Source organism: Salmo trutta, chromosome 33 (assembly GCF_901001165.1).
Source record: "Salmo trutta chromosome 33, fSalTru1.1, whole genome shotgun sequence".
NCBI lineage: Eukaryota > Metazoa > Chordata > Actinopteri > Salmoniformes > Salmonidae > Salmo > Salmo trutta.
Genome location: NC_042989.1, coordinates 24,460,499 through 24,478,883, shown reverse-complemented (window position 1 = coordinate 24,478,883; position 18,385 = coordinate 24,460,499). Strand labels below are relative to the sequence as shown.

At 41.4% G+C, this 18,385-nt stretch overlaps 3 protein-coding genes across 7 annotated transcripts in view; 2 read left to right on the top strand and 1 right to left on the bottom strand.

The window, feature by feature from the left end:
• LOC115172729 (hydroxymethylglutaryl-CoA lyase, mitochondrial) overlaps positions 1-3,120 on the top strand; it is a 3,631-nt gene extending 511 nt beyond the window's left edge. The window contains exons 3-9 of the mRNA XM_029730437.1: positions 219-326; positions 524-619; positions 830-978; positions 1,140-1,203; positions 1,375-1,563; positions 1,682-1,807; positions 2,064-3,120. Coding sequence (XP_029586297.1) covers positions 219-326; positions 524-619; positions 830-978; positions 1,140-1,203; positions 1,375-1,563; positions 1,682-1,807; positions 2,064-2,165 — 834 coding nt within the window. The 3' untranslated portion in view covers positions 2,166-3,120. The remainder of the gene's footprint in view (positions 1-218; positions 327-523; positions 620-829; positions 979-1,139; positions 1,204-1,374; positions 1,564-1,681; positions 1,808-2,063) is intronic.
• Positions 3,121-6,344: 3,224 nt separating this feature from the next.
• Positions 6,345-18,385, bottom strand: part of gjb3 (gap junction protein beta 3) — a 30,677-nt gene continuing 18,636 nt past the window's right edge. Inside the window, exons 1-3 of one of the 5 annotated variants that reach the window (XM_029730432.1) lie at positions 11,386-11,764; positions 10,404-10,556; positions 6,345-7,657 (exon numbers count right to left, since the gene is read on the bottom strand). In XM_029730432.1, the coding sequence (XP_029586292.1) occupies positions 6,753-7,589 (837 nt within the window). In that variant the 5' untranslated portion in view covers positions 7,590-7,657; positions 10,404-10,556; positions 11,386-11,764 and the 3' untranslated portion in view covers positions 6,345-6,752. The other 4 variants (XM_029730430.1, XM_029730433.1, XM_029730428.1 and 1 more) reach the window with 4 other exon arrangements.
• LOC115172723 (syncytin-1-like) lies at positions 15,284-18,086 on the top strand. Its single transcript, XM_029730427.1, has 2 exons — positions 15,284-16,602; positions 16,959-18,086. Exon 2 carries the CDS (start codon positions 16,964-16,966, stop codon positions 18,083-18,085), a length of 1,122 nt encoding a protein of 373 aa, XP_029586287.1. The 5' UTR covers positions 15,284-16,602; positions 16,959-16,963; the 3' UTR covers position 18,086.

Here is an 18,385-nt window from a genome sequence, read left to right as displayed (position 1 = left end):
ACCACTTTATTAGGATTTTATGCTTTTTTTGCTGAGTCCACCGGTGAATTAGATATTTTTGGTGGTCCATTGAATTGAGCAGGTGTGGCTGGGTGGGTGTCGCTCAAACTCAAGAGTAACCAGGAAGTATTTTTACAGTTCTGGGGAACTGTGTCAAAAGCCACCTGTTGCAGATGTTATTGTCATAACTCATGTCTCTCTCCTGCTGTCCCTGTCAGACTCTTGTCCCTACTGAAGTTAAGATTCACCTGATTAACATGCTCTCAGAGGCGGGTCTTCCTGTCATTGAAGCCACAAGCTTTGTCTCTCCAAAATGGGTCCCACAGGTAGCTTACTGGAGTGTTTTGTTTACTCAACAACATGTCCTTTCACATTGTATATTCCAGATCATCACTGAATATCGGTGTCCATGTGACTACCATAGTTTGCTTTACAGATGTTTATTATGGATACTCTATTCATTCAATTATGAAAATAGTTGCAATTGCATAATTTGATGTGTCCTGTCCCTCCTGATTGACAGATGGCCGACCAGGTAGAGGTGATGAAGGGGATCAACAGACGGCCTGGTGTGTCCTATCCCGTACTGACCCCCAACCTCAAGGGCTTCCAGGCAGCTGTACATACCTCTGATTGGCTCCATGCACATGTTACTGTGCTTACTGTGTCACCTCAACATCAAATAGACACATAACAGAAACACATATGTTTGAGTAACTCATGTAACTCAGTAACTTAATAATTCCATCAAAGCTAATTATTAAACCATTGTAAGCACTATTTTTAGACTGTAGGTATTGAGCAAGTATGTTGCTGGTTATTTTCTCAGGTGAAGGCAGGAGCAGCAGAGGTGGCCATATTTGGGGCTGCCTCTGAGCTGTTTAGTAAGAAGAACATCAACTGCTCTGTGGATGAGAGCCTGCAGCGCTTTGAGGAGGTCACCAAAGCAGCCAAAGAGGCCGGTGTGCGAGTCAGAGGGTAAGATTGACAGACAGACACGGAGAAGCAGAGGAAGAAAATGGGAGCGGTCGTGATTTTCAATGGGAAAGTCTGTAAAATGCTGTAGGGTTGTTTACTCTAAGACGTCAGGTTGTTTGACTCCAGGGCATCACTCTCACCTCCTTGCTCTGTTCCCTCAGGTATGTGTCATGTGTGCTGGGATGCCCATATGAGGGCCAGGTGTCACCAGACAAAGTGGCTCAGGTGAGTTCCTCTGACTCAGACCAAGCCCAGCATTCTATTACTTGTCACTGAGAACAGTCTCTTCAGCTTCCCTTATAAATGTAATTATACTCCAAATAGATTTTATTATTAACAGTGTCATAGAGGTTTAAACCCGCTTGAAGATTTCATCTGTTGCTTTCTCTAATGCAGGTAGCCAAGCGTCTGTATAGAATGGGTTGCTATGAGATCTCTCTGGGCGACACCATAGGTGTGGGCACACCGGGCGGCATGACTGAGATGCTGGAGGCAGTGAGCAGGGAGGTACCTGTTGACGCCTTGGCAGTCCACTGCCATGACACCTATGGTCAGGCTCTGGCCAACATCCTCATCGCCCTGCAGGTACTGCACAGTAAGACCTGAAACTGAGTGCAATATAGAGCCCTCTCTGATTTGGTGTATAAAAAGTACTGCAATACTTCTGGCATACATTTGATGAAGATGCTGTTTATTTTTGCAGATGGGCATCAGTGTTGTGGACTCGTCCGTGGCTGGCCTGGGAGGGTGTCCATATGCACAAGGGGCTTCTGGGAATGTGGCCACAGAGGATGTGGTGTACATGCTGCATGGACTCGGCATTCAGACAGTGAGAATTCACCTCTTCCCTCTTTTTTTTTATCAGTCTCCCTCTTTCACATCCTCCCTCAGTCCAATAGAGTCTGGCAATCTGTTACGAGAAAATGTTCTACTTCCTGTGTATTGAAAAATGAATTGTCTTCAGTGTTTACTTTTAACACAACACGTTTGATCTGGAGGAGTCCCAGTTCTCTTTTTAAACTGGTCAGTACACATGTAAAGTTCCCTGTTTCAGTGTGTGACTCTGTTGTCCTCCTCTGTCTCAGGGAGTGGACCTGCCCAAGCTGATGGATGCTGGAGCATTCATCTGTAGTTCCCTGAACAGAAAGACTAGCTCTAAAGTGGCCCAGGCAACCTGCAAACTCTGAACCTGGCTCCACGAAGGCCTATAAGAGGGATGTCACGAATGATACCTACAGATATGGCCAGAAGGCATTACCAAGGCAAGGCACACACACACCTGTGCCACTTAGATGTAATATACTTTGATTTAGCTGTAGGTAGAAACGGTTGTAAGAACTGTGTGTGTTCCGTTATTTGATATAAGTCAAGTACCTTTCTTATAAATGAAAACATCAAAATAGTTGGAAAGCCTTGCTCAAGTGGTGCCTTCTCATTCTTCTCATGTCCTCCATACACCTGGTGCCTTGTCCTCTCCCTCTGTGTGTTACATGATCATTGCAAATGCACAAACGGTTTATTCAGAGTAAATTATGCTGTTGAATATGTATCTCATACCAAACTTAAATCAACAAAGTTAAATGAAGGGATTATTGACACTTATTGTTGTATTGACCATTTGGGTGTGTCCTTATTTATATATAACAGCCTTGTCCTTATTTGTCAATCTTCATGTTCAGCCAGCTGTTGGAACTGTGGCTAACGGATGGGTAATGCCAGTATATTGCAGTAGGTATCTAAAACGGGCCTTGATGGTTGCAGAGTGGAATAGAAAACAGATCTATTGATGAGAATCAACAAATTGATTTCTATTATGGGACAGGGAGTCACAGGATTTAGCCATTGTGTTGTCATGTTTGTTATTGTCATCTTCCAAATCTTCCGACTATCCTTACTTGAAAACCACTTGGGATTTGCAAACCTACCATATTAGGGCAGTCAAGTCTGTCATTCCAGCAGTTGGAATAGAATTTGAATGTTTTTGTCTGTTTAATTCTTGGTTTTGGTGTGTCTCATTGTGAATGGAAATATTTATTGTAAAAGGTTGCACTTCTGAAATGACGCTGTTAGAAAAGTTTATCACAAATCTAAGGAAGCTAAATTCTTTGCTGTATTTAAAAAAATTAAATACTTACTCTTTAATGAATGTGTTATGCATATTTAATCGAACAAATGGTATAACCTTGTGCATTTGCACAGCCAGTGTCTGTGACACAGCTACGGAAGTGTAGCTGAAATATCTACCAGCATGACACTGCCTACCCAACCAGGACATAGAGATGAATCACCTAGAGTTCTGGTGAGTTTATAACACTAGACTAGTTGAGGAATCCACATTGGGGCGGCAGGTAGCCTAGTGGTTAGAGTGTTGGGCCAGTAACCGAAAGGTTGCTAGATTGAATCCCTGAGCTGACAAGGTAAAAATCTGTCGTTCTGCCCCTGAACAAGGCAGTTAACTCACTGTTCCTAGGCTGTCATTGTAAATAAGAATTTGTTCTTAACTGACTTGCCTAGTTAAAGGTAAAACATTTTTTTTTTTTTATCACTCTAAAACCAATCAAAGGCGGTACCATTGAGATACTTGTAAACCATAGGACGTACTGTACAGGAATCCAATCGGAGTCTTCTATAGACTAAGGGCTGGATTTAATCTGTATCGCTGAAGTTGAGTGTTACAGCGTGATAGAAATGTAAAGGCAATGTTCCCGCGTTAGCGGAGACTGCATTCACTGTAAACGCTGCATATGTCAGCTCAGTCAAATGTAGATCAAGCAATCTGTAACGCTTAAGCGATACTGATTGAATGGAACCCTAACCGTCATCTCAGTGGTTGGAGGTAATGGTTGAGTCATGTTCTGAGAGGTTGGGAGTTTGCACTTAATGTAAAGCAAGTGATACAGAACAAACAGGCAGTGTTTGTCTTCCACACTTAGTAGTAAGCGACAGAGAACCTGACGGAGAAGCTGGACCTGCTATACTGAGATTCCTTTAGCTTGCTTACACTTCAGAGTCCCAGAGAAACATTCAAATAAAATGTTGTCCTTACCTGGTTGATTCGTATGAGCCAACAATGACTTGGACATAAACATCAGAGAAATTCTGACTTCTGAATGAAAATTAACCCTAAAGCAATGGTATGCCAAAAACCAAGACTGTGTTGGGAAATTCTATTCACTCTCTGTGCATGTGTGTACATTAATGAATTAAACATCCTGTATAACAGGACGTCATTGCCCTGTGCTGCTGGCTTGGTCCTGTATGTCACGTGGGGCTGTTAAGGTCCTGATTAGATATGTTCTGATCTAGTCACTCAGGCTAAGTCAGACAGAAATGTGGCCAAATATCTAATATTACTGAATACCAAGTTACCTGAAGAGTAATTTTTCAGATAAAGTGAAACAGTAACAGGAATGAAGTCCACTACTGTAATATGAATGATACCAAAGTAAAATAAATGTTCATATTTTATTTATAAAAAAATAATGTACAAAACAGAAGTTTGAAGCTGATTGTGAAGGTTCTGTTCCTGACAATGTGAGGCTATCAGGTGTCCACACCATTGTTCACTGAGAAACACTGTTTTATCCACTTTTCTCTGTAGTCAGATTTTGTGCTCCAGCTTTCCAAGATGCCAGCATTTACTTGCATACGTGGACTTGATAAATTAAACAGCAGCATTCCTTGTCTCTCATTTGAATCAACATAGGCCTTGGATGAGGAACGTTTGTGTACAAGCATGTACAAACACAGACAATCTGTTGTGGCATTACAACATAAATATGAGAGGAACCATGCAGATGTAGTCTTGTAATAGAGTAAAACAATTTAAAAAGTGATTAAATGATAGAGGAGCTTCTATTAGAATGCATGCTTTAATCAAACAAAATAAATGATTAATTATGTTGCACCATCGCCAAGTAGTGGTAAGCCACTGTCCAGTTTAGACTAATCTTGCACCAACACTGTCAAAGCAAAGATATTTGTTATCATTCTGTTGTCTCATATTGAAGTCATAAAACAGAGAGTATACAAATGTCTTTGAGGCAAGTAACAACACATTTCAGTAATTAATAAGCAAATCTCTGAAATGCATTTTCTTTCTAGTAGTCCCTGTTTCTAGAGCGCCTTAGCACACCTCCAAAGTATCGGTGATGTGGGTAAATACCTCTGCCAGGTGTGTCTTGAATAGATGCTTGTCACTCTGACAAAATAGTTCCCTGTGAGCATTTCACTCTTCGCCCTCCCACCTCTTAGCCTATGTTCCCTCAAATATTTTTTGGCACAGGTCTGCTGAGCGCTTTAAGTTACAGGTTCAGACGGTGGTCAAGAAGGCTACTGTGGCTATTTGATCATAATGTAGGTCTACCAGAGTGGCCTACCATAAAAAAAATTGAGAAAATGCATCTCATAACATTTTAACATTGAAATAGCTGTTCCATCATTCAGCCTACCGTAGCAGCCAGTGTGTGATGTTCAATGTAGCCCTACATTCCATGAGACTTAAAAAAATAAAAACATGCAGGGCTTGACATTACCTTGTCCTTCAGACAAGGAGGTGACTGAAAAGGTAATTGTATTGTTTGATGTAAGAAACCACTTTACAAAATAACATGCAGTATATTCCCAAAACATTATTTCAGAGAATCAGACAAATTATGTTACCCTCTGCTGCCTATTGGCTACTTCGCTTAGTCAAACCTGTCTCAAAATACAACACTGCCCCTTTAAGACAAAAAAAAAGCTCATACTCAACTCGCATTTTCAAATGCACACGTTTTGTGCTCTTGTATGACGCAATCACTCCCCCATTGCTGACTACAAATTATTATTATTTATAACTGGGCTAATAACTCACTAACTAGCAAAGGATATGAACAAAATGTGCACATGTGGCTACATGCAGCTCTTGCTTTGATAAATAAAAAAGTGCATCTACTCACGACCGCTCATGCTGTAAACACAGTCAAGTTCAAAGCGAATGGCACAGATCCATATATGGCAATGATCAATTTGCATTTATAAACTGGGTGGTTCGAGCCCTGAATGCTGACTGGCTGAAAGCTGTGGTACATCAGACCGTTCTAATTACATTGGTAACCAGTTTATAATAGCAATAAGGCACTTCGGGGGTTTGTGGTATATGGCAAATATATCACGGCTAAGGACTGTGTCCAGGCACTCCGCATTGCGTCGTGCGTAAGAACAGCCCTTCTTATGCACGATGTATATTGGCCATAAACCACACCCCCGTGGGCCTAATTTCTTAAATAGGCCTACTGCAGCTCTGATTGGTTATGCTACACCGGTCTGTGTAGAGTACGGTCTGAGTCGTGCGTGTCAATGCAATAGAATCCTACTCCGATGCGTTTTGCCTGCAAAAAATGTATTGCATAGTGACAGTAGTTTTGCATGCTAACTCTTGCATAGTACATTTTGTTTCGCTATGTTGCATTGAAAGGGAAACATTGATAGTAAAGGGAAATGGGTTGGAAGGGTTGGTCATTCAGTCTGGCAGTAGGAGTTTAGTTGTATAAAATGGAATGTGGCTCACGACAGGGTTGTCTAGCCCCAGGGTCATGGACATCAATACAAAGCCTTGCTCCATGGCAGTATAAGGCAGTAATAGCTAGGGCAGTAGAGACTTTGAGAAAAGTCTGTCTCTCATACAAAGTCTTACAGGAGGACCAGCTTGAACAGGCTTGAACAATGAGGTGAGGCCTGGCTCCATAGGCCTCCATGTTTGGTTCAGTCTTGGGATAGAGTGGACATCCACTCTAGGACAGATTAGGGGCAGACGCATGCATGTGAGCCGGTAAGGTGGCTTGAAGGTGGCCTGGAAACTGGGGCTTTAAGGATTGTTTCTCCAGCCGAGACATAGGTAGAGTGCTGCAGTTGCTGCAGGAATTCTCCTTGTTGTACCGTTCATGCAAGGCCAAGGTGCGCTCTCTTCTCTTCATCTTTTGTGCCATGCGAGCGACACCCTTGGAGACGAGGTAGATGATCTCACAGACGTTGAGCACGATGCAGAGGGCCGAGGCGCCCACCATGAAGTAGGTGAAGACCTTCTTCTCTGTGGGGTGGCCGATGTAGCAGTCCACCTGATTGGGGCAGGGGCTGACCTCACACTTGACCAGCCTGGGCAAGTAGAAGCTGTCATAGATTTTGTGGAGGATGTAGAGGAAGGAGATCTCGATGCCTGTCTTGACGAAGAGGCTGATCAGGTAGGTCCACCAGAGGCCGCCGTGCTTTTTGCCTGTGTTCTCGTACAGCTTGGTCTTGTTGCCATGCTTGGCGTGGTACTTCCGCTCACGTTCATCGCGATACGTCACATGCATCACCACCATCAAGGAGGGGCAGGTGACGAAGATGAGCTGCAGGGCCCACAGGCGGATGTGGGAGATGGGGAAGTAGTGGTCGTAGCAGACGTTAGCACAGCCGGGCTGCTTGGTGTTGCAGTCAAAGTCCTTCTGCTCATCGCCCCACACGCGTTCCGCCGCCACCACGTACACCATTACCCTGAACACAAACACCACAGAGAGCCAGATACGACCAAACGCAGTGGAGTACTTATTCACCCCACTCAGGAGGGCTTGGAAGGTCTTCCAATCCATGATTGGGGCTGGATGTTGACAGCCCCCTTTTTAGAATGAACTTTCTTTAGCTTGATTATTGGATCAACCTGAGTAGATAAAAGAGAAGATGGGGGAGAGAGGCATCACTATAACCTGGATCATGGTATGAATTCATTTCACAATCTTCACAAACACGTGAAGATTTTTGGGGTGTAGGGCTATTACTTTGATGTGCCTTTTATAGGAACCAGAAGTATATCTATTTTTTGAGAAATTGACTTGAATGCACTGGCATTTTGTTTCCCCTTTTCAATAGATTTGTCATTAGTTTACTTCCACATATCCCTCATGTTGACATGCATATAAAGTGAACTTTGTCAACAAAGATCACTTTTTATCCTTGTAATATTTACCTGAGAAGGTTTACACAACCAAAAAGTTTTACACACAGGTACAGTGCATTCGGAAAGTATTCAGACCTTTTGAATTTTTGCACATTTTGTTTCGTTACAGCCTTATTCTAAAATTCATTAATCTGTTTTCTCCCCCTCAAGCTACACACAATACCCCATAATGACAAAGCAAAAACAGGTTTTTAGAAATGTTTGCACATTTATAAAAAATAATAATAATAATATCACATTTAGATAAGTATTCAGACCCTTTAATCAGTACTTTGTTGTAGCACCTTTGACAGCGATTACAGCCAAGAGTCTTCTTGGGTATGATGCTACAAGCTTGGTACACCTGTATTTGGGGAGTTTCTCCCATTCTTCTCTGCAGATCTTCTCAAGTTCTGTCAGGTTGGATGGGGGGGGAGTCACTGCACTGCTATTTTCAGGTCTTTCCAGAGAGGTTCGATCGGGTTCAAAACCGGGCTCTGGCTGGGCCACTCAAGGACATTGAGACTTGTCCTGAAGCCACTCCTGCGTTGTCTTGGCTGTGTGCTTAGGGACGTTGTCCTGTTGGACGGTGAACCTTCGCCCCAGTCTGAGGTCCTGAGCACTCTGGAGCAGGTTTTCATCAAGGATCTCTCTGTACTTTGCTCCATTCATCTTTCCCTTGATCCTGACTAGTCTCACAGTCCCTGCCGCTGAAAAACTGCCACCACCATGCTCACCGTAGGGATGGTGCCAGGTTTCTTCCAGACGTGACGCTTGGCATTCAGGCCAAAGATTTCAATCTTGGTTTCATCAGACCAGACAATCTTGTTTCTCATGGTCTGAGAGTCTTTAAGTGACTTTTGGCAAAATCCAAGCAGGCTGTCATGTGCCTTTTACTGAGGAGTGGCTTCCGTCTAGCCACTCTACCATAAAGGTCTGATTGGTGGAGTGCTGCAGAGATTGTTGACCTTCTGGAAGGTTCTCCCATCTCCACAGAAGAACTCTGGAGCTCTGTCAGAGTAACCATCGGGTTCTTGATGGACTGCAATCAAGTTGTAGAAACATCTCTAGGATGACCAATGGGAAACAGGATGCACATGACCTCAAATTCGAGTCTCAGCAAAGGGTCTGAATACTTACAGTACCAGTCAGAAGTTTGGACACACCTAATCATTCCAGGGTTTTTCTTTATTTGTAATATTTTCTACATTGTAGAATAATAGTGAATACATTTTAGGCATTTAGCAGACGCTCTTATCCAGAGCAACTTACAGTAGTGAATGCATACATCTCATACATTTTTTCTCCATACTGGTCCCTTGTGGGAATCGAACCCACAACCCTGGCGTTGCAAACACCATGCTCTACCAACTGAGCCAATATATCAATACATCAAAACTATGAAATAACACATATGGAAAAAAGTGTTGTACGAATCAAAATATATTTTATATTTGTTTAACACTTTTTGGGTTACTACATGATTCCATATGTGTCATTTCATAGCTGTGATGTCTTCACTATTATAGAAAATAGTAAAAATAAAGAAAACCCTTGGAATGAGTAGGTGTGTCCAAACTTTTGACTGGTACTGTATGTAAATAAGGTATTTATTTGTAATACATTTGCTAACATTTCTAAAAACCTGTTTTGTCATTATGGGGTATTTAATTTAATACATTTTAGAATAAGGCTGTAATGTAACAAAATGTGGAAAAAGTCAAGGTGTCTGAATACTTTCCGAATGCACTGTAAATGTGGCAATTGATCAATTCGAAAAAAAAAAATTGGGGGGGGGATTACAATTGGGCAAGGTGGGAATGCAAATGAAGGCATATGCTGCTATAGTAGGTCTTGGTTGAACTTGCTTTACCACATTTACATTTACATTTAAGTCATTTAGCAGACGCTCTTATCCAGAGCGACTTACAAATTGACACACTGACCTAGCTATAACAGTTGGGATGTCTGTGATATTGGATAAGTATGATTTTCCTAATGAATCAGATTTTTACTGTTTGGCTGTACAGGGAAGGACATCAGTGCCATCATCTTTCTAAAAAAAATATTTGTTCCCCTCATTGCTTATGCCTGCTTAGAAATGTAACATGTTGGTATAAAGCCAATGTGAACTGTTCAAACATTATCCCCAAAAAAGGAATCGATACAGTTCAACGTACAAGCACCATGGTTCTTCATCAAACTAGCTTTTACTCATAACCTCTTCTATTGCGCATTTTCAGGTGGCTGAGTAGAAACTTTTATGATACATTGGTACAATGTACGGTAAATCTCCGAATTTTGTCAAACAACTTAAACGGAATAGGTGACGCATGTCAAAACGTAGGCTACAATTCAACACCAACGCAATAAAACAATACAAATGCCTACACCCCATGCTCAACTAATTCACACAGCAAAAGTAAGTAACAGATTATATTTAAAAATAGATAGCCTACATTCCACTTACTTAACAAATGTTAATCCGTTGATTGTGCCTTTGTTCATAAATCACTTTTCTTTTTCTGTAGATTTGTCTTGGGTTAATTCGTTTTACGCAGAGATTTAGCCCGCTCTACAGGTAGACCGTCGTTGCCTTGAGTATTGGGTATTTGGAGTATGCCTGTGGGTGGGGGAAAAAATTCTTGTAGCTTTAGGATTTACAGATTTTTTTTCGCTGGAATACACAACTCTTCGCTCTTTTATGATCAGTCTGATGCATCCACTAATCACACTAGTTCGATAGATATCTGCCTCCTGACAGTCCAGACTGCACTTTACAATGATAAAGAAATTGTGACTTTGTCCTTCACATGGCCTATTATATGTAAAATACAATAAAAACACATCTGGTTTGGCTAATTATCAAACTATGTTAATCCCTTAGTAGCACAAAAGCAAATAGACCCATTTTATATAGTTTACTGTGTCCATCAATTAGAGCTCAGATATTATGGTTAATGTCAGATGATTCTTAGTGACAACAATGGATTAGCCTAATAATGTTTTGGTGAAAGAACTACAATATTACATACTCAAACCGATTTTTTTAAAATTACAAACACAATAAATAGTTTCCATGCACAGTCTTTTCGTCCAGTTAAAACTTGTTCCAGAAGGCCTCCAGCCCTCCACTAACATAAGAGACCACCACACCCAGAGGTGAATAACAGTTGTTGTTCTTCTGCTGTTCCTCGCACCTGATTGGTGGAAAGTATCAAAGGTTTACCTGGTGCAAGGTAACTCTCTATTGTGGGATGAAGAGGTGGGGCATGGCAGTGGGTGAGAGGGAGGGGGGCACTCTCAAATCATCAAGGGAATGAATCCTTTCAACTTTTTCCATAAAGGCAAAACAATTACTTATCATATTACCTGTTACTTACTGTATCTTCTACCTGTGTGAAAAAGGATGGGAAATCTGACACCACTTGAAGCTGGGTTGTCACTCCTACCATTTCATTGGCGCTTCCGACAGTATCCACTCCTGGCTGAACCCTACATCACAGCCACTAACAACGCATATGCCTGGAATCCTTACATCATAACTTCCTATCAAGCACTTTGAGAGACTGTTTACAGACTGAATGGGTTTTAATGTTGTAAAGCAAGCGTGGGTCAAATTATTCAAGTAGTATATTAAGTAGGGGAGGTTCATAGATTTGAAGTACGATGAAATTATCATTATTATTAGGTTTTGTTTGTAGTCAACATTTGGGTTTCTGAATTGGTATAGTATAATGAATGCTGACCAAGTGGTGGGGGGTTTTTTCTCTGGGAAAATAAATGTTTCATTGTCTCTTTTTGGAAGGTTTCTTAGGGCTATAATCTTGGAGGGAGCAAGTGAGCATATTTCTACCAAATTGAAAAAGGCCTGGAAATGTTTTGTTTGTTTTTAACAAGGGTTAGCAAATACATACACACAACAAATAGTGTATAACTATTTGTTGGTGTTTTTAAAATACTATGTTTGGGTTTGTGTGTACTATTTCTTTTGGGTTTGGTGAGATTTCCATTTGCTGAAGGGCCACGATATCTTAAAGGGGCATGCACACATATGGAATTTTAGAAGTTTTATTTTCTGAGTTTTAATGAAATATGTGATAAGGGAATGTTCTGGGAACCTGGGATCCAACATGTAGAAAATGAAATATGTGATAAGGGAATGTTCTGGGAACCTGGGATCCAACATGTAGAAAATGTGATGGCTTTTGCTTTAATTTGTCTAATATAATAAGAAACACTGTTTTGAAAGGGTGGTATGACTTTTGACCTCTATCATGGCACTCCTTTGTGGTCTGATCAGCCTCATGGGAGGGCCATTTGGATGATGAATTTAAGGTCATTTGTAATACTGGTTTTAAGGTAATTTGTGTAAATGATAATTATGATGGAGTTTATAGTTCTTTGACATATTTGTAATATGAACCAATGAGAAGAAAGTGATAGAGCCATAGAGAGCAGAGAGAAAGTTTTAACCTGGGGTCCACTTAGACGTGGGGCCCGATTAACCTCTCTAGGGTATGTGGGACGAAATCATCCCACCCAGTCAACAGCCAGTGGAATCGAGTGGCGCGATATTCAAATACCTTAGAAATGCTATTACTTCAATTTCTCAAACATATGACTATTTTACACCATTTTAAAGACAAGACTCTCGTTAATCTAACCACATTGTCCGATTTCAAAAAGGCTTTACAACGAAAGCAAAACATTAGATTATGTCAGGAGAGTACCCAGCCAGAAATAATCACACCCATTTTTCAAGCTAGCATATAATGTCACAAAAACCAAAACCACAGCTAAATGCAGCACTAACCTTTGATGATCTTCATCAGATGACACTCCTAGGACATTATGTTATACAATACATGCATGTTTTGTTCAATCAAGTTCATATTTATATCAAAAACCAGCTTTTTACATTAGCATGTGACGTTCAGAACTAGCAAACATACCGAAAACTTCCGGTGAATTTACTAAATTACTCACGATAAACGTTCACAAAAAACATAACAATTATTTGAAGAATTATAGATACAGAACTCCTTTATGCAATCGCGGTGTCTGATTTTAAAATAGCTTTTCGGCAAAAGCACATTTTGCAATATTCTGAGTAGATAGCTCGCCATCACGGGCTAGCTAATTTGACACCCACCAAGTTTGGCACTCACCAAACTCAGATTTACTATAAGAAAAATTGGATTACCTTTGCTGTTCTTCGTCAGAATGCACTCCCAGGACTTCTACTTCATCCACAAATGTTTTGATTCCAAATAATCCATAGTTATGTTCAAATATCCTCTGTTTTGTTCTTGCGTTCAAGACACTACCCGAACGGTGACGCGCGGACGCGTATTGTGACAAAAAAATTAAAAATATTCCATTACCGTACTTCGAAGAATGTCAAACGCTGTTTAAAATCAATTTTTATGCGATTTTTCTCGGAAAATAGTGATAATATTCCGACCGGGAGTCGTTGTTTTCGTTCAAAGACTCAAAGAAGAAAATGGACTCTTCACGTGCACGCCCGTCTCATTGTTCTCAGATCGACCACTATCCAAATGCGCTACTGTTTTTCAGGCAGGGGCTGCAAAGTCATCATTCAACGTTCTGGCGCCTTCTGAGAGCCTATGGGAGCCTTAGAAAGTATCACGTTACAGCAGAGATCCTCTGTTTTCAATAAAGAGAATAAAGAAGGCCAAGAAATGGTCAGAGAGGGCACTTCCTGTACAGAATCTTCTCAGGTTTTGGCCTGCCATATGAGTTCTGTTATACTCACAGACACCATTCAAACAGTTTTAGAAACTTTAGGGTGTTTTCTATCCAAATCAAACAATTATATACATATTCTAGTTTCTGGGCAGTAGTAATAACCAGATTAAATCGGGTACGTTTTTTATCCGGATGTGAAAATACTGCCCCCTACCCTAGAGAGATTTATTTTTTAACTTAGCCTCTGGACGGGCTCCGTCCCATCCAACGAAAAATCCTATCGCCATTTGCATATCAAAATTTAATATATTTTTTCAAATATAGGACTATTTTATATCGTTTTATAGATACACCTCTCCTGAATCGAACCACGTTGTCCGATTTCAAAAAGGCTTTACAGCAAAAGCAAAACATTAGATTATGTTAGAGGAGTATATCGTAAAAGTAGCCACATAGCCATTTTCCGACCAACCACATGCATCACAAATAACCAAAAAACAGCTAAATGCAGCACTAACCTTTGACAATCTTCATCAGATGACACTCCTAGGACATCATGTTACACAATACATGCATTCTTTTGTTCGATAAAGTTCATATTTATATATAAAAACAGCATTTTACGTCGGCACGTGACGTTGACTAACTATTTTCCCTCAAATGTGTCCGGTGAAACAGCGCTACAATTTACTAAATTACTATTCGAAAACATTTTTAAAATGTAATATTGTCATTCTAAGATTTATAGATTAGCATCTCTTGAAAGCACCTGCAATGCCAGATTTAAAAATAACTTTACTGGGTAATCACACTTTGCGATAAAAGGGGATGCGCTACTCAGAAAAATAGGCTAGCAATACAGGTCAGCGCCATCTTGGAACAATCGCATATCAAATCTAGTCTTGTATACTATTGTCAATAATCTCTTACCTTTGATTATCTTCATCAGAAGGCACTTCCGGGAAACCCAGGTCCACAACAAATGTATTTTCGTTCGAAAAAGTTAATCCTTTATGTCTTCTTGTTAGCGCGTTCTGAAGGCTGCACCAAAAGTACCATCGTGCGCGGGACTCCTCTCTTACCAAAATGGATTTTTTATTTATTTAAGTTCGTTCAAACATGTCAAACATTGTATAACATAAATCTTTAGGGCCTTTTTCAACCAGAGCTCCAATAACATTCAAGGGGGACGATTGCATTGTCTTTCAAAACGTTTCGAAAGGGGAGGGTAGCCAGGGGCGCCGGCGTCATAATGGTGATGGCCCTCCCCATGTGACCACGTTCCACAGACTCTCATTCTGTCCGTTTTCACAGTAGAAGGCTCAAACCACTTTGTAAAGACTGGGGACATCTAGTGGAAGCAATAGGAAGTGCTCAATGAACCATTGCTCACGGTGTGATTTATAGGCAAAGTGATGAAGTTGAGTCCGCAATTCAGAATTCCACATCCTGTTACGATCTGTCTCGGGGTTTTGACTGCCATATGAGTTCTGTTATACTCACAGACACCATTCAAATAGTTTAAGAAACTTTAGGGTGTTTTCTATCCACAAGTATTAATTATATGCATATCCTAGCTTCTGAGTTTGAGTAGGAGGCCGTTTAAAATGGGCACGAATTTTTTTCAAAAATCGCTGTAGCGCCCCCTATCCTTAGGCACAGGAAGAAGAGTTAGAAGTGGTACCCTCCGTGTTATGGTCCCAAGGACCTGTTGATGTGGGGTTAATTAAAGGAGTTATTTTAGGATAAGTAGTCCTAAAGTCAAATTATAGATTTTATTAAAAGTAATTATTAGTAATTTAGGAAAATTTGAGCCCCCAGAGGGAAGCTAAATTTTGATTTATGAAAATGATATTTTACGAATCATTCTCAGGAGGGCTGTAAGGCAGATTTGTTGGGACTATTAATGTTTTTGGCAGAACAGGGACACAAAGTAAGAAAGAAGAAGTTGCGACTATGAAAAGGGAAGTTATCTAAGACATACTATAGCACAGGAAGGGAGAACACTTAACTCTACCAGAAAAGCAGCCATTTTAGAAGTACCTAAACTACTTAATAAGAAACAGATGAGTTTTCTTAGAATGATTAACTATTGTCGTGCGTGGATATCCCACTTTGCATTACATACCGGAAAGTTGAGTTGATATATGGTAAAGCTATGACAGCCAGAGATAAGATAGAATGGAATTAGGAAAGCAGATGCGGGAGCGAAACAGGCAGGTCTTAAACCGCAGGAGTCGACACAGCAGTTCTTAAAAGAGGAAGTAAACATAGACAAAGCTATATTAAAATTGTCAGTCTAGAGCACCAGTGAAAGAGATTTCGAAATGGGAGAAGTTAGGAGCAATTTGTATAAGGACGGTATTTGGTATCATGATAAGTTACCAATACTACTTAAGTCATTGTTTAGATATGCGGCAAGGTTGATCCACACCAGACTGGGTGTGGATCCAGTCCCTGTGGAAAAAAGAACTGGAAGCAGCCACGGTGGGAGGGACCATACCAAGTGCTCCTGGTAACAGCCTTCGTGGTGAGAATAGCTGAAAGAGCTACCTGGGTTCATATCACACATTGCGGGAGGGTAAGACACACTGACACTGTCGAACAATCACAGAGTTAGGAGAAGAACCGAATACCAATAAGGTTCGGGAGTTACCTCTCTAACGAATATTCCCTAACCTGCCCGATCCTCACTGTGTGCGTTCATAGAAGTGAAAGTGTGGGTTTGCCTCTAGCCAGTGATATGTTCTCCGGGAGGGGGTGGGGCTTTACAGGGGTACTGGTCAGTCTGAGCTGTCTGATTGTGGGTGCCATATTCCTAAATACACCATGAACCACTCGAGAAGTCAGAAAGTGATAACTTGACCCATAGTGTAGAAGATGAGGATTTCTTATTGCCTAGGTACAAAAGGTCACTCGATCTGGATAAAAAGGAAGTGAGAGTAGAGTTAGGGAAGGATGTCTCAATAGAGTTCTATGCAGACCAAATGAGGTCCCTAACCTCCTGGCAGTCTAGGACTCTGACTTCATGGGGAAGATATCTGTGTAGATCCCTGTATAACTCATGGAATCAGGTCATAGCTCACACAGAGAGAGAGAAGGCTATGTCAATCCACACACCCAATATAGAAACAGATGGAGCATCGTAAAGGTCAGGGTTTTTGACTGTAATCCAGAGCGAGGGAAGTATTGCATAAAGGTACGAATAGCCATTAGAAGCGTAAAGAAAGAGGATTTAGGGTTATGGTTTGTGGGATTTGACCAGTTGACACTCTGGTATCATTCAGAGTAGCAAAGCTTGAGGTAGGAAAAGGTTCCATGACTAGCCAGAATATAAGCACAAACCCTGAGGACATAGACATCCCCCATGATGCTGTCCAGAGTCAAGGACCGGTAAGGATAATTCAGACAAAAGATCTTAAGGAAGTGATAGAGGTGGAAACCGGGTTTGGGGATTCTAACCTATGGCTGGAATGGATTCAGTATACAGCTAGGTCAGTGGTCAAGGAAGAATGCTATGCCTGCGCAACAGCCAAACCTCAGTTGACAACCATTCCCTTCCCACTGGATGGAAGAAATTCACCCAGGGGTATGGCATGTATGGTAAAGCTGTTCATGAAGGCAGGGAAGCCAGACAATGACAGTTGTACTGATCTGCATTATCTGTATCCCCATGTGCCCATTAGGTCCAGACTTCGCCCTTTTACAGTCGCCGGAGGAGACTATTATTGTCTGACCCGATACAACACTCACGGGCGGAATGTAGGGGAAGTAGGAACATGCAATAGGACAGAGAACGTGACGACGACTGAAACTATGAGGGACCTGACTGGGTGGTTGAGTCCCAAGGACTTCAGTAAGATAAAAAGTCCTAGAGCGGATGTCTGGTGGATGTGTGGGGGTAAGAAGCTGTGGCCTAGCCTGCCTACGAATTGGACCGGTACTTGTGCATTGGTACAGTTCGGCATGCCCTTCACCCTTATCCAACACAAAGACCTAGTGCCAGGTAGAAGAGAGAGGAGGGTCGCTCCGTCAGGGTCGTTCGACGATAGAGTTTACCTTGATAGCATTGGAGTTCCAAGGGGGGTGCCTGATGAGTTTAAAGCTATGAATCAGATATGGGCTGGATTGAAATCAAGTATTTTTTGGTGGTCGACTCTCAATAAAAATGTAGATTGGATAAATTACATTTATTATAACCAGCAGCGTTTCATCAACTATACCAGAGATGCGATTCAAGTGTTAGCAGAACAGACGGCTGCGACTACTTTGATGGTATTACAGAATAGAATAGCTTTGGATATGCTTCTGGCTGAAAAGGGTGGTGTGTGTGTGATATTCGGATCTGAATGCTGTACTTTCATCCCTGAGAACACAGCTCTAGATGGATCAGTGACCAAGGCCCTGGCCGGTCTAAACAATTTAGCTCAGGAGTTATAAGGTCCCATAGTTGACAATTTATGTCAGATCAAAAACCATGTCATGAGGTCAAAGGAATTGTCCGTAGAGCTCCGAGACAGGATTGTGTCGAGGCACAGGTCTGGGAAGCATTGAATGTCTGGAGCATTGAAGGTCCCCATGAACACAGTGGCCTCCATCATTCTTAAATAGAAGAAGTTTGGAACCACCAAAACTCTTCCTAGAGCTGGCCGCCCGGCCAAACTGAGAAATCAGGGGGAGCTTCAGAGTTTCTCTGTGTAGATTGGAGAACCTTCCAGAAGGTCAACCATTTCTGCAGCA

Bases quoted from the DNA above. Each gene is read 5' to 3' on its own strand.
- LOC115172723 (XM_029730427.1), top strand. From the start codon at position 16,964: ATGACTAGCCAGAATATAAGCACAAACCCTGAGGACATAGACATCCCC.